Genomic DNA, 12,581 nt, shown 5'->3' on the forward strand with positions numbered 1-12,581 from the left:
ATGGCTCTCTCACTCGGAAATAAAAAACCAACTGAATTAAAAGGCATCGAATTATTGAGGAACCCATTTTATAATAAGGGTTTAAGCTTTACTATGGAAGAAAGAAGAGAATATGGTCTTGAAGGCTTACTTCCCGGAAAATATGAGACTATTGACGAGCAAGTTTCTAGACTTTGGAACTCAATTAATAAGATAGATTCAAATATTGGCAAGTATACTTTTCTTGAAAATATTAGAAGTTCATCTTTTATTCTTTTCCATTCTCTTCTAGATAAATATTTCAAAGATTTAGCTCCTTTGGTATATACACCTACTGTTGGTGAAGGATGCATAGAGTTTTCAAGGAATCCAACAATTAGAAATTGGCTAGGTTCTGGATTATATTTAAATAAATTTCATAAGGGGCGCATTTATGAAATTTTAAAAGGTTTTAATAACGATAGCATTGAAGTGATTGTACTAACTGATGGTGGGAGAATCTTGGGATTAGGTGATCTTGGCCTTAATGGAATGGGTATTCCTATGGGAAAATTATCGTTATATATTACACTGGGAGGAATTGACCCTTCAAAGGTATTGCCTATTTCTTTAGATATCGGTACAAATACCGAAGATATTTTAAATGATAAGTATTATTTAGGTATTTGTGAAAGGAGGATTGATAATGAAGAGTATTTCTCCTTGATGGATGAAATTACCAAGGCCATTTTTAAAAGGTGGCCAAAAACTGTTCTTCAGTGGGAAGATCTTACGACTTCCAGAGCCATTGATATTTTGAATATCTACCAAAATCAATTCCGTTGTTTTAATGATGATATTCAAGGTACTGCAAGTATTGTTTTGGCAGGAATAATTAGTGCACTAAAAATTGCTGGGAAAAGTTTCGAAGACCAAAGAATTCTCATCTGTGGAGCGGGGTCCGCATCAATTGGTATTGTTAATTTAATCATTAAGTCAATGGAAATTAAGGGAATTCCTTATGAAAACGCATTGGAAAAGTTCTGGCTTGTTGATTCTAAAGGATTGATAACCAATACAAGAGATCTAAATAGCTTAGACAAATTTAAAATACCATTCATTAGAAAAAACATCGACAAGAGTATTACTGACCTATTAGAAATTGTTGATTTGATCAAACCGACCATTTTATTGGGTGTTTCTGGCCAGGGAGGAATTTTTAATGAAAAAGTAGTCAAAACTATGGCATCTTATGTTGAAAGACCTATAATTTTTGCTCTTAGTAATCCTACTAATAGAGCAGAATGTATTGCTTCTGATGCATATAAATGGACGAATGGTAAAGTTATATTTGCTAGTGGAAGTCCAATGCACTCTGTTGAAGCGAATAACGGTACTAAATTTATTCCATCGCAATGTAACAATATGTATGTGTTCCCTGGAATTGGCCTTGCTGCTCAAATTGCTCAGCTTAGCCACATCCCAGATATTTGTTTTATTGAGGCAGCATACTCAGTTTCTAATTCTATTCAAACTGATTCCGATTCTAATATTTTATTCCCTCCGCTAACTGCTCCAGTTGGTAGAGAAATATCTGCATCTATTGCTGCTGATATCATCCTTAAAGTAAAAGAGATGAATATCATCAATAAAAGTGCATGCCCAGATTTACCTTTAGATAATAGGGAAAACATCCTCAATTATATTAAAGATAGAATGTGGCTTCCTTATTAATAATGAATTATTATCTATCCATCAATAATATCTATTAACTAACTGAATGCGTTCTTTAGTTTTTTTTCTGATTTTGTATTATTGTTCACATAATCCTTATTTAATGAATGGTTTTTTATCCAAATACTGCATTACTTAATTCCTTCGGTTCAATTCCCAGCAAAATTGGTACTGGCACTCTTTCTGCAGAAAAGATAGATTCCCAGAAATATGCAAAATGATCTGAAGTGTTAATTAAACAAAAATCAGTAATTATAAATGATTTTTCTTTTGAAGCTTGGCTTCAGAGAGTAACTTTTTAAACTTACTAATTTCTATACCATATGCAAACATTCTCTCATTCACACTAGGGCTAAACTCCAGAATTACTCCAACATCGTCAAGTTGTGTTTGAAAAGATACTATTGGAATCATATCTCTACCTATTCCACCACCTGCTAAAACAAAAGATCTTCCCAACCTTCCCGCACCAGCTCTAACAGCAACTGTTGGATCTTCTTTTCTAGGAAACGTTGAACTCAATAATACCTGCCATCCATTACCCCAATTACCCAAAAAGTCCGTTGTCCTAGTTGAAAAGTTCCTTACAACAGTAAATTGATATCCTCTTAACCCAAATGCCATACCATATGACTTATTTTTGACATCAGTTGCAATATCCACAAATAAAGTTTTGTAGGATGCAATGGCCTAAATTATGGGGGTTTGGATAGTTAATTATTTCAATATTAATTGCTTACACTTACTTCTGTTGAAAATTGTTGTCCCACAATTATTTCTTTTTGTGAAAAACTATGTCTCAAAGATAGTCCTACCTCTCTAACAGAAATATGTTGTGCATATTCTCTAAGACCAAAAGAAACCAGTGTTGAAGAAATGAAGTATCTCGCTTGTAAGTCAACTCCCCAAGCATTGATCGTTGAGGATCTGTCAACTCTTACTCCGTACAATCCTTGAGTATATCCAAAAGTGAGAAATCTACCAAGTTGTGCTAATCTTTTTCCAGAAAGATATGATAATATAGCCCTGTCATAAGAAAAACCTAAGGTGGCTGCTTCTTCAATATAGGATTCTCCTAAAAAAGCAAAAGCAAAATTGGTTCCAACTCTCACAAAGTTACCATTATTTCCGACTAGTGGTGCATATCTTATCAACCAATCTCGCCATAATATGTTTTGGAAAACTGAATGTATCATCGGTTTACTTGGCAATCTTCTGCTATACAAATTTGAGTCAGACTTTGAAACAATTTCATCATTTTCTATATCTTCAAGACTATTAGTTGAGCTCGACTGAAAGCTTTGATAATTCAAACTTTCAGCATGCTGTTTATTGAATAGCAAGTATGATTTGTTACCTGATCCTCCACTAATACTTTCTCTTCCGATTTTTGGAGTGTTTAAAATTGACTTTCCAGTAATTTCAGAACGTAACCCTACAGTATTGGGCTGAATATTACCAACCTCAATTTGCTCTAATCTCGAACTTGGGTCAAAACTCCATTGTCCTTCCATGAGCATTCTTCTGGTTGGAGTGTCAAAATAATCACCCCACCTTCTCTCAGACCACTCTTGATGGTTTGTTCTAGTTTTTTCTGTTTCAAATTTACTATTAAATTCTTTATTAAGATCCATCCATCCTCTTTTCGGTTCTAAATTATCATATAAATTATTATTTTTTTGAACATTATCTTTTAATTTAAGAGCAAAACAACCTTGAGATTCTAAAGTTTGTTTTTGTTTATGTAGTTTAATCGCACATCTCATTGTTATACTTTGGTTGGAAATATTTGGTAGACGATTCCATTCTTCATCTAGTAATGAAAATATTAAGAGAGTTTCAGTATTCAAAAGTATATTTAATTTTACTCCTTCTACTGGACACCCATTTTTTACTATGATATTGAAGTTGTCTGTATTAGATTCTTGCTCAAACTCTTTATTTCTTTCAAACTCACTTTGATTCACTTTTATCCTGCTTTTTTTGTTTTTATTAACTGATTGATTCTCATTTAATTTAGTCAAGTTTGTTTTGTACTCACAATAACTTGGCCAGAGATATATTTTTCTAATGTATTCTGTATTCTCTCCATTATCCTTGACGTCCAATTTATTGTAAAATATATGCTCATCTTCATCATTTGGGACATTTATATTATTTTTTACTCCCGCTGTGAAGATGGATGACAACAACATACCAAACATAGATGAATCTCTTAAATCATTATCCATCAAATATTTACCATCAACTATTTTCCCTTCCAGTTTACCAGATTCTGACTTATGCAAAAGTCTTCCTCTAACGGATTTATACCATCTAGCATTCGAGTAACATTGAGACTGAGAATCATCGGATTCTTCTAGATCATTGCCTATTCTGGATATGCAAACTGATATTATCGATAATGTTGATGGAAGTTCAAAATCATCATTAAAATTAATTTTAGGCTTAGTTGTATCCCAATCAACAGTCCTCACATTTCTTCCATTTGAGACATTCTTATTTGATTTCATTTTATTCCTATACTTAACTTGATCTTTCTCTTCCATCCATAGCCTTTTATCAAATGGATCTATTTTGTATACTCTGTATTTGTATTTATTTGTACTAAATTCATGTACAAATTCGCAGTCCTTACTTCCTGGAAAATTTATCATTAATGAATCAATCTTTTTATTTTCTATTTATTAATACAATTATAAAATTTCATAATAAAACAATTGTTAATTTAATTTCGTAAAACCATTGTTCTCTTCTAAACTTACCACTTATTTCGTAAAATGAATTCGATATTACAGCTTTCCCATTACATGCAACATTTAAACCCTTAGAGTAGAGTTGATCACTATGATTTTGTTCAAAAAAACGATCTAGAAAATCCTCAGTAATAACTGGAAGCTGCCTACCACTAATTGACTTAATTTTTTCATTTAATATCTTAGAAAAATTGTTTGTAATTGGTATTCCCATGATAACACCTTCTTCATTACACCATGCTGAAGGTGGTAGTTCCTTTGGTATTCCCAACTTCTTCAACCAATACTTGCTGAATTTGTGTAGTTCATTTGTACGAAATCTTCTATCACGATTTGCAAAGTTTTTCTCTTTTGCTTTAAATCTTTGCTCAAAGTCATTTTTTTCATAAATTTTGTTTGCTTGAAAGTTTTCAGTTAGTAAATTGATTTCTCCTAAATTTGGTATATTTTTATTGAATTCTTGAAAATTTTGGTATTTAAAAAATGTTTCAAAATCTCTTGTTGGCGAAATGTTGCTATTATTTGATGAGCTTTTATTAAATTGTATGATAATGATTATTAAATTAAAAAACAAAATTAAATATCTTTTACGTTCCAAAAATAATTTCATTCATTTGATTCACATTTGATTTATTTTTCTCCAATTACAATGACTTTAATAGCATTGAAATTGATTAAGAATTTTGAAATTTCTACAAGTGTTTTATAATTTTTTAACTTTGCTGTTTTATTCAAATTATCTATTTTTAACTACATCTCTGAATTTTCATTATATTTTATTTTTATAATTTAAATATGCATGCTCGCATTTATGAAAAAAGTTTAAAATTAATATAATAATATATAAACTTAATAAATCATTTTAACTAAATAATATATATATTTTAATTATTAAGATATTTAACTAAACTTTAAAGTAGTTTTTCCTTTTATCTTTTTTCATTCTTGATTCCAACTCATTTATATTCTAATGAATTATTAATTTAAATGATTTTTCTTTTTTTAGATAAAATAGAAAACTTACAGTCCATGGAATATGTACTCCTAAGAATACCCAGGTTGATGATACTCCTCCAACAAGTGGGAATATTTTTGGATAAATAAAAAAGTGTGCCTACAAAAAAGTTAAAAAGATAATAGTTGATAAATAACTCACCTCATCTTGTGGTAATTCAATAAAAATTCGGAATCTTTTTGAACCAACGATAAATGATCGAACATCATTAGGATCAGCCGTAGAGAAATGAATAGGGAATCCAGTAAAAGTTGACATAGGGAAGGTTGGGAAGTTAATAGCTTGCCAATCATAATAAAGCTGTTCCATTCTATAGTACCAGTTCCATTTTGAAATCTGATCATTAATATACTTTAAAGGCCTATTCAATTTCCTCCAAGGAGGAGGTTGAATTTCTTCTTCTTCCTCACTTTCATCTTCTGATCCAGAATTGACCTGACTAGTATTAATTAATTCATCACTCTTCTCTTCTTTAGCGGTTTTGCTTTCTGATTGATTCTCAGAAACATTTTCTTTTTGAGAGTCTTTATCTATCTGGCTTTTTTCCTTTTCTGGCTTGGCCCAATTTGAAATTTTTGCTTTCATTCCAATTTTAGATAAATTGACCCCTTCCTCAGGCAATTCTGGTTCAATTTCCAAACTATCGGCAATTTCGCTATCAACTAGTGCATTCCAATATTTTACATCATTTTCTAGATTTTCTAAATCTTCATCATTTTTTTCTTCCGACAATTTTTTTTCTTCAAAATCAATGATTTCATTCTCCATATTTTGTTTAAAGTCGACTTTTGGGTCTTTATTTTTTGAAGAAACTTCTTCTAAAAAAAATGTGTTATTATTTTCATTAATTTTTGATTTTGAAATTACATGTGCTTCCGAATGAACATTTGGGGGAATATTTGAAACATTGAATTTTGATTCTTCTTTTAAAGATTGAGTTAATGCTTTGGTTTTATTTTCATCTTTCTCTATTGAATTTGATTTCTGGAAAAATGAGTGATAGGAATCCATCTTATTTGGGTTTGCTGAATTATTGACAGGATTGTTAACAAATTGTTTGTTACTTTCAACATTGCTGGTATTTAAGTTCTGGTTATTAAAATTACTAGTTGCATATGGGGAATTCGGATCATACTGTAATGAAGGGAATTCTGACTTAAAGTCTCTTCCTACTGCATTTGGATTGTTTGAATTATAGGAGGCATTTATCGCCATATTTGTATAACATTGGGGAACCAGGTTATCACCCGTTTTATTTCGATTAAAATTACTTTCTGGCTTATTTTCAAGGTTTCCATAAAAATTTGCATTAAAAAAGTCAACTTGAGGATCTTGCCCAGAATAATTACCTACAGTTCCTGGACTTACTTGTTTACTAACAACCATATCCTCAAAGTTTGACTTTTTTTTCAGCTTAAGTTTCTTTTTCTCTTCTTTTTCTTGTCTCTCTTTCATTTCTTTTTCTTCCTTAATAATCATTTCTTTAGTTTTCAAAGCTGACCATGCTGTATGGTTATCTGGAGGGCCAGGATCATATAGAGGATCTAAGGTTAATTTGAATTCTAATAATGTCAAATAAGCACTTATCCTTTCTCCAAGTTCAGAACTTCTGTCGAATAAAGTATCTTTACCCAATTTTAGTCTGTTTAAAACAATATTTTCTTCAACTGAAACCGATATTGATTCTTCCAACTTTTCAACAGCTCTTCCTTGTAATGGTGGTTCTATTATCAAATCTTGAAAGATATTTTCTGGCTTTGACCCACAAAATGTTCTCCATTTATAGGGATTATTTAAATCATATGTAATTAAAGCAGGGTGATGGTTTCCCAGATTACCCCATACTTGTCTATTATTAAATACTAATTCAATTGTACTATAAGGTACATATGAAATAAGTTCTGGTGTCAAAAATCTTTTATCTGGAATAATGGGTATATTCTTAATATATTCCGTTATAACCTTTCTTATTGCATCTAAACTAGTTTTCTGGAATTTTGCTCTGTCAGATTTTCGATTACCAATATCATTTATATCTTCTTCTACAGGATTTTCATAATCTACTTCTTTTGGATCAATTTTTATGTCCGGAACTAAAAATTCACCCCAAATATCTATTCCCATGTTTTCATTAGCATGAGTTTCTACATATTTGACTTGCCCTGTTTGTTTTAACCATTCAAACCATTGCTGCAAATATAACCCATTATAGTACTCTCTTTCCTTTTCAAACATTTCTACTCTTAAATTATCATCAGGAACCTCTAAATCATTATTATCATTATTTACTGATGGTATTACTTCTACATTTTGTTGGAATGGGTTCATCATTGAATAATACTGATCGATCCCATACCTACAAGGAAGAACATATCTTTGTTTACTTGTAACTTCCCAAAATTGAATATGACCAAACCTATGTCTAGTCATAACCCATGTATGTTCTAAAGTTCCATTTTCTATAGTTCCTTTGCATACATATGCGTCGAATCCTATCCCTAATAAACAACTACAAAGCATCAATACATGATCTGTAATACTTCCCTTTTTTGATAATAAGAACAAATTAGGGGGAGTAAATTCTGGAATCTTCCCAGGTGGTTGAATTTGACTTTCTAATGTTATATACATGAAATTATTGATCCAATGTAACAAACTTCCTTCATTAGATATCAAATTAGGAACTGCAATTGGAGATATATATGAACATAATGGAAAAATCTCTTCTGTTTGTGGATGCCTCTGCAATACATTGAAGTTTCTTTTATCCGGTGCAGAGGAAAACCATTGCTTGTAAATTCCTTTCCATTTGTGAAAATCACGATTCCATCTATTTCCCAATTGCTTCCATATATTACTGATTGCTTTGCTTGATGGTGGAGCAGGAACAACCACATCAGCAGGAAATGGTGGAATAAAAAACATCTCAAAATGTATGCTCGGTTTTAATACACTCTTTCCAAACCCCTTTGATTTGAGTGACATATTCATGTTTAGTACCAAAGTATTGTATGGAACTGTAAATAAAGTATTATTAACGAAAATGTTATCTTCAGTTTCACCTCGATCAGCTTCTTGATCAAAATTTGGTTTCCCGTCTGCTCTTCTAGATCTCCTATCTATTAATCCTTCTGCTAAACACCTAAAGTCTTCTTTTCCAATAGTGTACATTTTATTTAGATTAACTTCACCTGAGCCTAATAAAATTGATGATGTATCGTTCTTATTCCAAACTTCAATTTTTACTGGACCTTTACAAAGCAAATCAATTGGCAAACATTTTCTCCTAAAACTTGTGACCAAAAGCTCTCTTTGGTCTAAAATTCTTACAGGAAAGTACAGGTTTTGATTATAAACTGGTCTTCTTGTTTTTTCTCTAACTGAAGATGTATTAACAATTCCATCCCAACTTACTTTTACCACTGGGTCTGAAGTACCTGTTACGCCGTCTGCAGCTGCCAAATTATCACAATTAAAGAGCCTAAAGACCAAATATCTTTCATTTATGTTTAATTGAGAGACTAATGCTGCTCCTGAAGCAACTTGTGAAGGCCTACTTCTAATATTTTCATTGGGTTGACCTGTACTCCTTGAGTAGCAAAAAACATTGCCAATCATCTCCCCTGCAATAATCTTGTATATATCGATGGTTACTCTCCTGATTGTTGTTTTAACTAACGGATAGCTTTCTACAGATGCTAATGGTATCATTGCAGCTCCTATAACAGAGGGTCCAAATTTTAAATATGCTAACACTTCTACTATAATGTATGCGTTTCTTAACTGAATTTTTGTTCCAGTAAATACAAATTTGCAAACAGCCTTCCAGTAACCTCCGGTAGAATATGGAGTAACCATTGTTTCTGCATTGATGAATATTGATGATTAAAGATATTTGTAATATTTCAACTTACCTCTAGAAGACATGCCTGAATTTATATCATTATTTAAAGGTACTTTTAGTCGTAAGAATTTTGGTGCTTTTTTAATTTCTATAGGAAGTTTTCTATTTGGAATAAAGCTCCAACTTTCTAAGGAAATATCATAATCAAAAATTTCTTGTAATTGCAAAGTTACTCTACTTCTGTGTACTTCAAAACTTTTTTGGTTTAAATCTTTACGAGGTTTACCATCCTTCCCCAAAGGAGCTGGGAGATGTTTTTTAAACATTAAATAGGTTTCCGGTTCGTTTTCCAATATATCTTTGAGAGTTAATTTCACAGATGCAAGGAGTTGGTTAAAAGTAAATGTTGCAATTGCCCAAATTTTAATAGATATTTGAAACATTTCCAATTCAGAATATGAAATATATAAAATTTTTTTTGGCCAAACAATGATGGGGAAAGTCAATAATTTTACTTCTCCTGGTTTTAGTAATGTCGCTGCTGTATAAACCATCATTCTCTTTAAAGTTCCCTCATAGTTCCTCTCTGGATTCACATGCCCAAATTCTATAACATAGAAAAATTCTTGTTGAGTATTCTCTAGGTTCTCACTGGAGTGTATAAAAAAAGAAGCTTCCCAAACTCTAAGTTTTTTCATATAATCTAATTCTATTTCAAATCTTTTTTTCAAGAATCTAGATTCATCATCTTTTTGTTGTTCAATTTCATATTCTTCAAAATCATCTTGCGCAACAACATCAATAACCTCTGAATCCTCGTGGCTAACGTCTGAATCATGTTCTTCTTCCATTTCAATATCCTGTCCCATTGGTTTACCTATTTTTTTTTGGCTTCTATAACCCTTTAAATCGAATAAGGGTACTTCATACCTGCTTTGATCTAACGGAAAGAAAGTAATTTTTTATTTCAAATAATTTAAAATAAAACTTACCAACAACATTTTCTTCAAATTCGATCTCTTCTTTAAAGTCCAACCTCCAAATCTCGCCTTCATCAAATCCTGCATTTTTTAGTACTTCCTTATTTATTTCTTTCTTATTTTTCTTCTTATTTCTCTTCTTGACCATCTTTATATACGCAAATTTTACAAAAAAAGATTAATCCGTGACTAATTTTTTAATCTTCTATTTTTTAATTTCCAATACTTTTGGCTGAATCTTATTATTTAGCATGTAGATCAGCTTTTTAGCCCAATAACCCCACAATCCGCGCCTAATCCGGGAATGACTTTATTATTTACAAATTCCGCATGCAGCTTTGCACCCCAAATTAATAAATTGAAATTACTTACAAATTTATGATTTAATTTCCAAATCAATTATTTTCATTATAGTATTTCTATTCCATTTAACCAGAAAAACATCTAAAGAGTGTAATCTTTGTAATATACTATAATTTCTGTCCTATAATTAGTTCAGATACTCAAATAATACTAGAGAATTCAAATGGAAATAAATTATAATCTTTTTTAATAGTTATTTCAATTATAAATACTTGGCTAAGAGTTTGGATATAATTTCTTACTTAGAACTGAATTATATAATTTTTATCTTGTATTGAAAAATGCGCAAGAAATTCATTTTAAAGATACTGCTATTGACCATTTTGGTTGTTGGATCATCATTTTCAGCAAGTAGTCCTTCAAGAAACCTGATAAATGAATCATTAAATAAGGGAAGAAATGAGCAACATTATCAGGATTGGCAAGAGTTAAAATTGCTAATTCCTAATTTTCAAATTGATAAGCATGGTGAGGAAAATGGTAATATTAATGAATTTAAAATTTACATATACTCAGCATATTATGATTGGAGAATAGATAGGGTACGAATTAACTCACTTATCCCATTAAATTTTGATAACCGAATAGAAATGGAATGCGCAGTAATGAAGGACGAAAATATTTATTTAGGAACTATTGTTAAAACCATTCACAAAGAACATCACAATAAGGAATATGTATCATCAACTTTACTCTGCGAAGTTCTAGATAATGAAATAAATTTTGACGAGATATCAGGAGAAATTTTGTTAAGAATTTTTGAAAATGGAAATATTATTAATAAATCAGAAAAATGGATAATTATAAACAGTATTCCAAAAAATAGTTTGAATAATTACGAGCTAAATATTTGTGTAAGGCCTTGGTGGGGTGAACCAATAAAGAATGAGGACTTTGGAAATCAACAAAAATTCAATAATGCAGGGCTAATACTTGAATTTATTAACTCATATTTATACTTGGGCGTGAACAAATTCTACTTATATCAGAATTACTTGGAACTGGATGAAGATGTAAAAAATGTAATAAATTATTATTCTAATATCAAAAAAGTATTGGAGATTATTCCATATGCATTACCAATAATTCCTTTTAAACAAGTTTGGGATTTTGCCCAAACAACTATGATACAGGATTGTTTATTAAGAAATATTGGGGAAACCAAATATTTGTTGTTTGTAGATACTGATGAATTTGTATTTCCAAGCCTAAAAAATTACAATTTAATAGATTTTTTAAATCTAATGGAATCCAGTAGTACATATAATAAGGTTGGGGCACTATGGATTCCGATGTATTTTCATTTTTTAGAGTGGGAATCTGATAAAAATAATTTGAAGAGATATTCAAAAATTGAGAAAGAAATTAGCGAAAAAATGGAAAATTTAGAGTTTATTTTATATCGTAAAACATGTAGAATGTTAAGTTCCGGTACAAAAAAAAGTGACAAGACGAGAAGAAAAGTTATTATTAAACCTGAAAGGGTCTTATATATGGGAATACACGAGACTGAAGAAATGATAAGTAAAAAGTTCCATTTTATTAAGGCTCCTTTAATTAGTGTAGGTGGGAAAGATGAACTAAGAATATATTTGCATCATTATAGAAAGGCAAAAGGAATTGTGAACAATGATCCAAAGCAAAGAGAGCTTTTTGATATGTATTCAGAAAATGTTTGTTCAAGCCAATTATTAGATGAAAGTACATATTCTATCGGAAATAGTGCAATTGTAGACAATATTGTGTGGGAGATATTTGGGACAGATTTATACGAGATAATTTTTGAAGATGTTAAGGAAATACAAAATATTTACAAAAAAAAAGAAATGGTGAAAGATAATAAAAATGATGATAGAGAAAAATTACATGATTAGTAAACCCTAATAGTTGTTTAATTAATTTCAAATGAGTAATATATAAATTTCTTGGCA

The 12,581-nt window shown here is 30.6% G+C and overlaps 4 protein-coding genes across 4 annotated transcripts; 2 read left to right on the forward strand and 2 right to left on the reverse strand.

The window, feature by feature from the left end:
* On the forward strand, nucleotides 1-1,692 carry cubi_01766 (malate dehydrogenase; the record flags this gene model as incomplete). The annotated part of the gene is made up of 1 exon (XM_029018778.1): nucleotides 1-1,692. One exon carries the CDS (start codon nucleotides 1-3, stop codon nucleotides 1,690-1,692), a length of 1,692 nt encoding a protein of 563 aa, XP_028873162.1.
* A 115-nt stretch (nucleotides 1,693-1,807) lies between these two features.
* On the reverse strand, nucleotides 1,808-4,349 carry cubi_01767 (uncharacterized protein; the record flags this gene model as incomplete). Its single annotated transcript, XM_029018779.1, has 3 exons — nucleotides 1,808-1,914; nucleotides 2,001-2,382; nucleotides 2,439-4,349. 3 exons carry the CDS (start codon nucleotides 4,347-4,349, stop codon nucleotides 1,808-1,810), a joined length of 2,400 nt encoding a protein of 799 aa, XP_028873163.1.
* Nucleotides 4,350-4,398: 49 nt separating this feature from the next.
* cubi_01768 (C2 domain-containing protein) lies at nucleotides 4,399-10,435 on the reverse strand (the record flags this gene model as incomplete). Its single annotated transcript, XM_029018780.1, has 6 exons — nucleotides 4,399-4,978; nucleotides 5,354-5,415; nucleotides 5,473-5,562; nucleotides 5,605-9,326; nucleotides 9,378-10,247; nucleotides 10,300-10,435. The coding sequence occupies 6 exons, from the start codon at nucleotides 10,433-10,435 to the stop codon at nucleotides 4,399-4,401; spliced, it is 5,460 nt and encodes a 1,819-aa protein (XP_028873164.1).
* Nucleotides 10,436-10,931: 496 nt separating this feature from the next.
* Nucleotides 10,932-12,524, forward strand: cubi_01769 (uncharacterized protein; the record flags this gene model as incomplete). Its single annotated transcript, XM_029018781.1, has 1 exon — nucleotides 10,932-12,524. One exon carries the CDS (start codon nucleotides 10,932-10,934, stop codon nucleotides 12,522-12,524), a length of 1,593 nt encoding a protein of 530 aa, XP_028873165.1.
* Nucleotides 12,525-12,581: the final 57 nt, after the last annotated feature.

This window comes from Cryptosporidium ubiquitum (genome assembly GCF_001865345.1).
Source record: "Cryptosporidium ubiquitum isolate 39726 chromosome Unknown contig_21, whole genome shotgun sequence".
Classification (NCBI taxonomy): Eukaryota; Apicomplexa; class Conoidasida; order Eucoccidiorida; family Cryptosporidiidae; genus Cryptosporidium; species Cryptosporidium ubiquitum.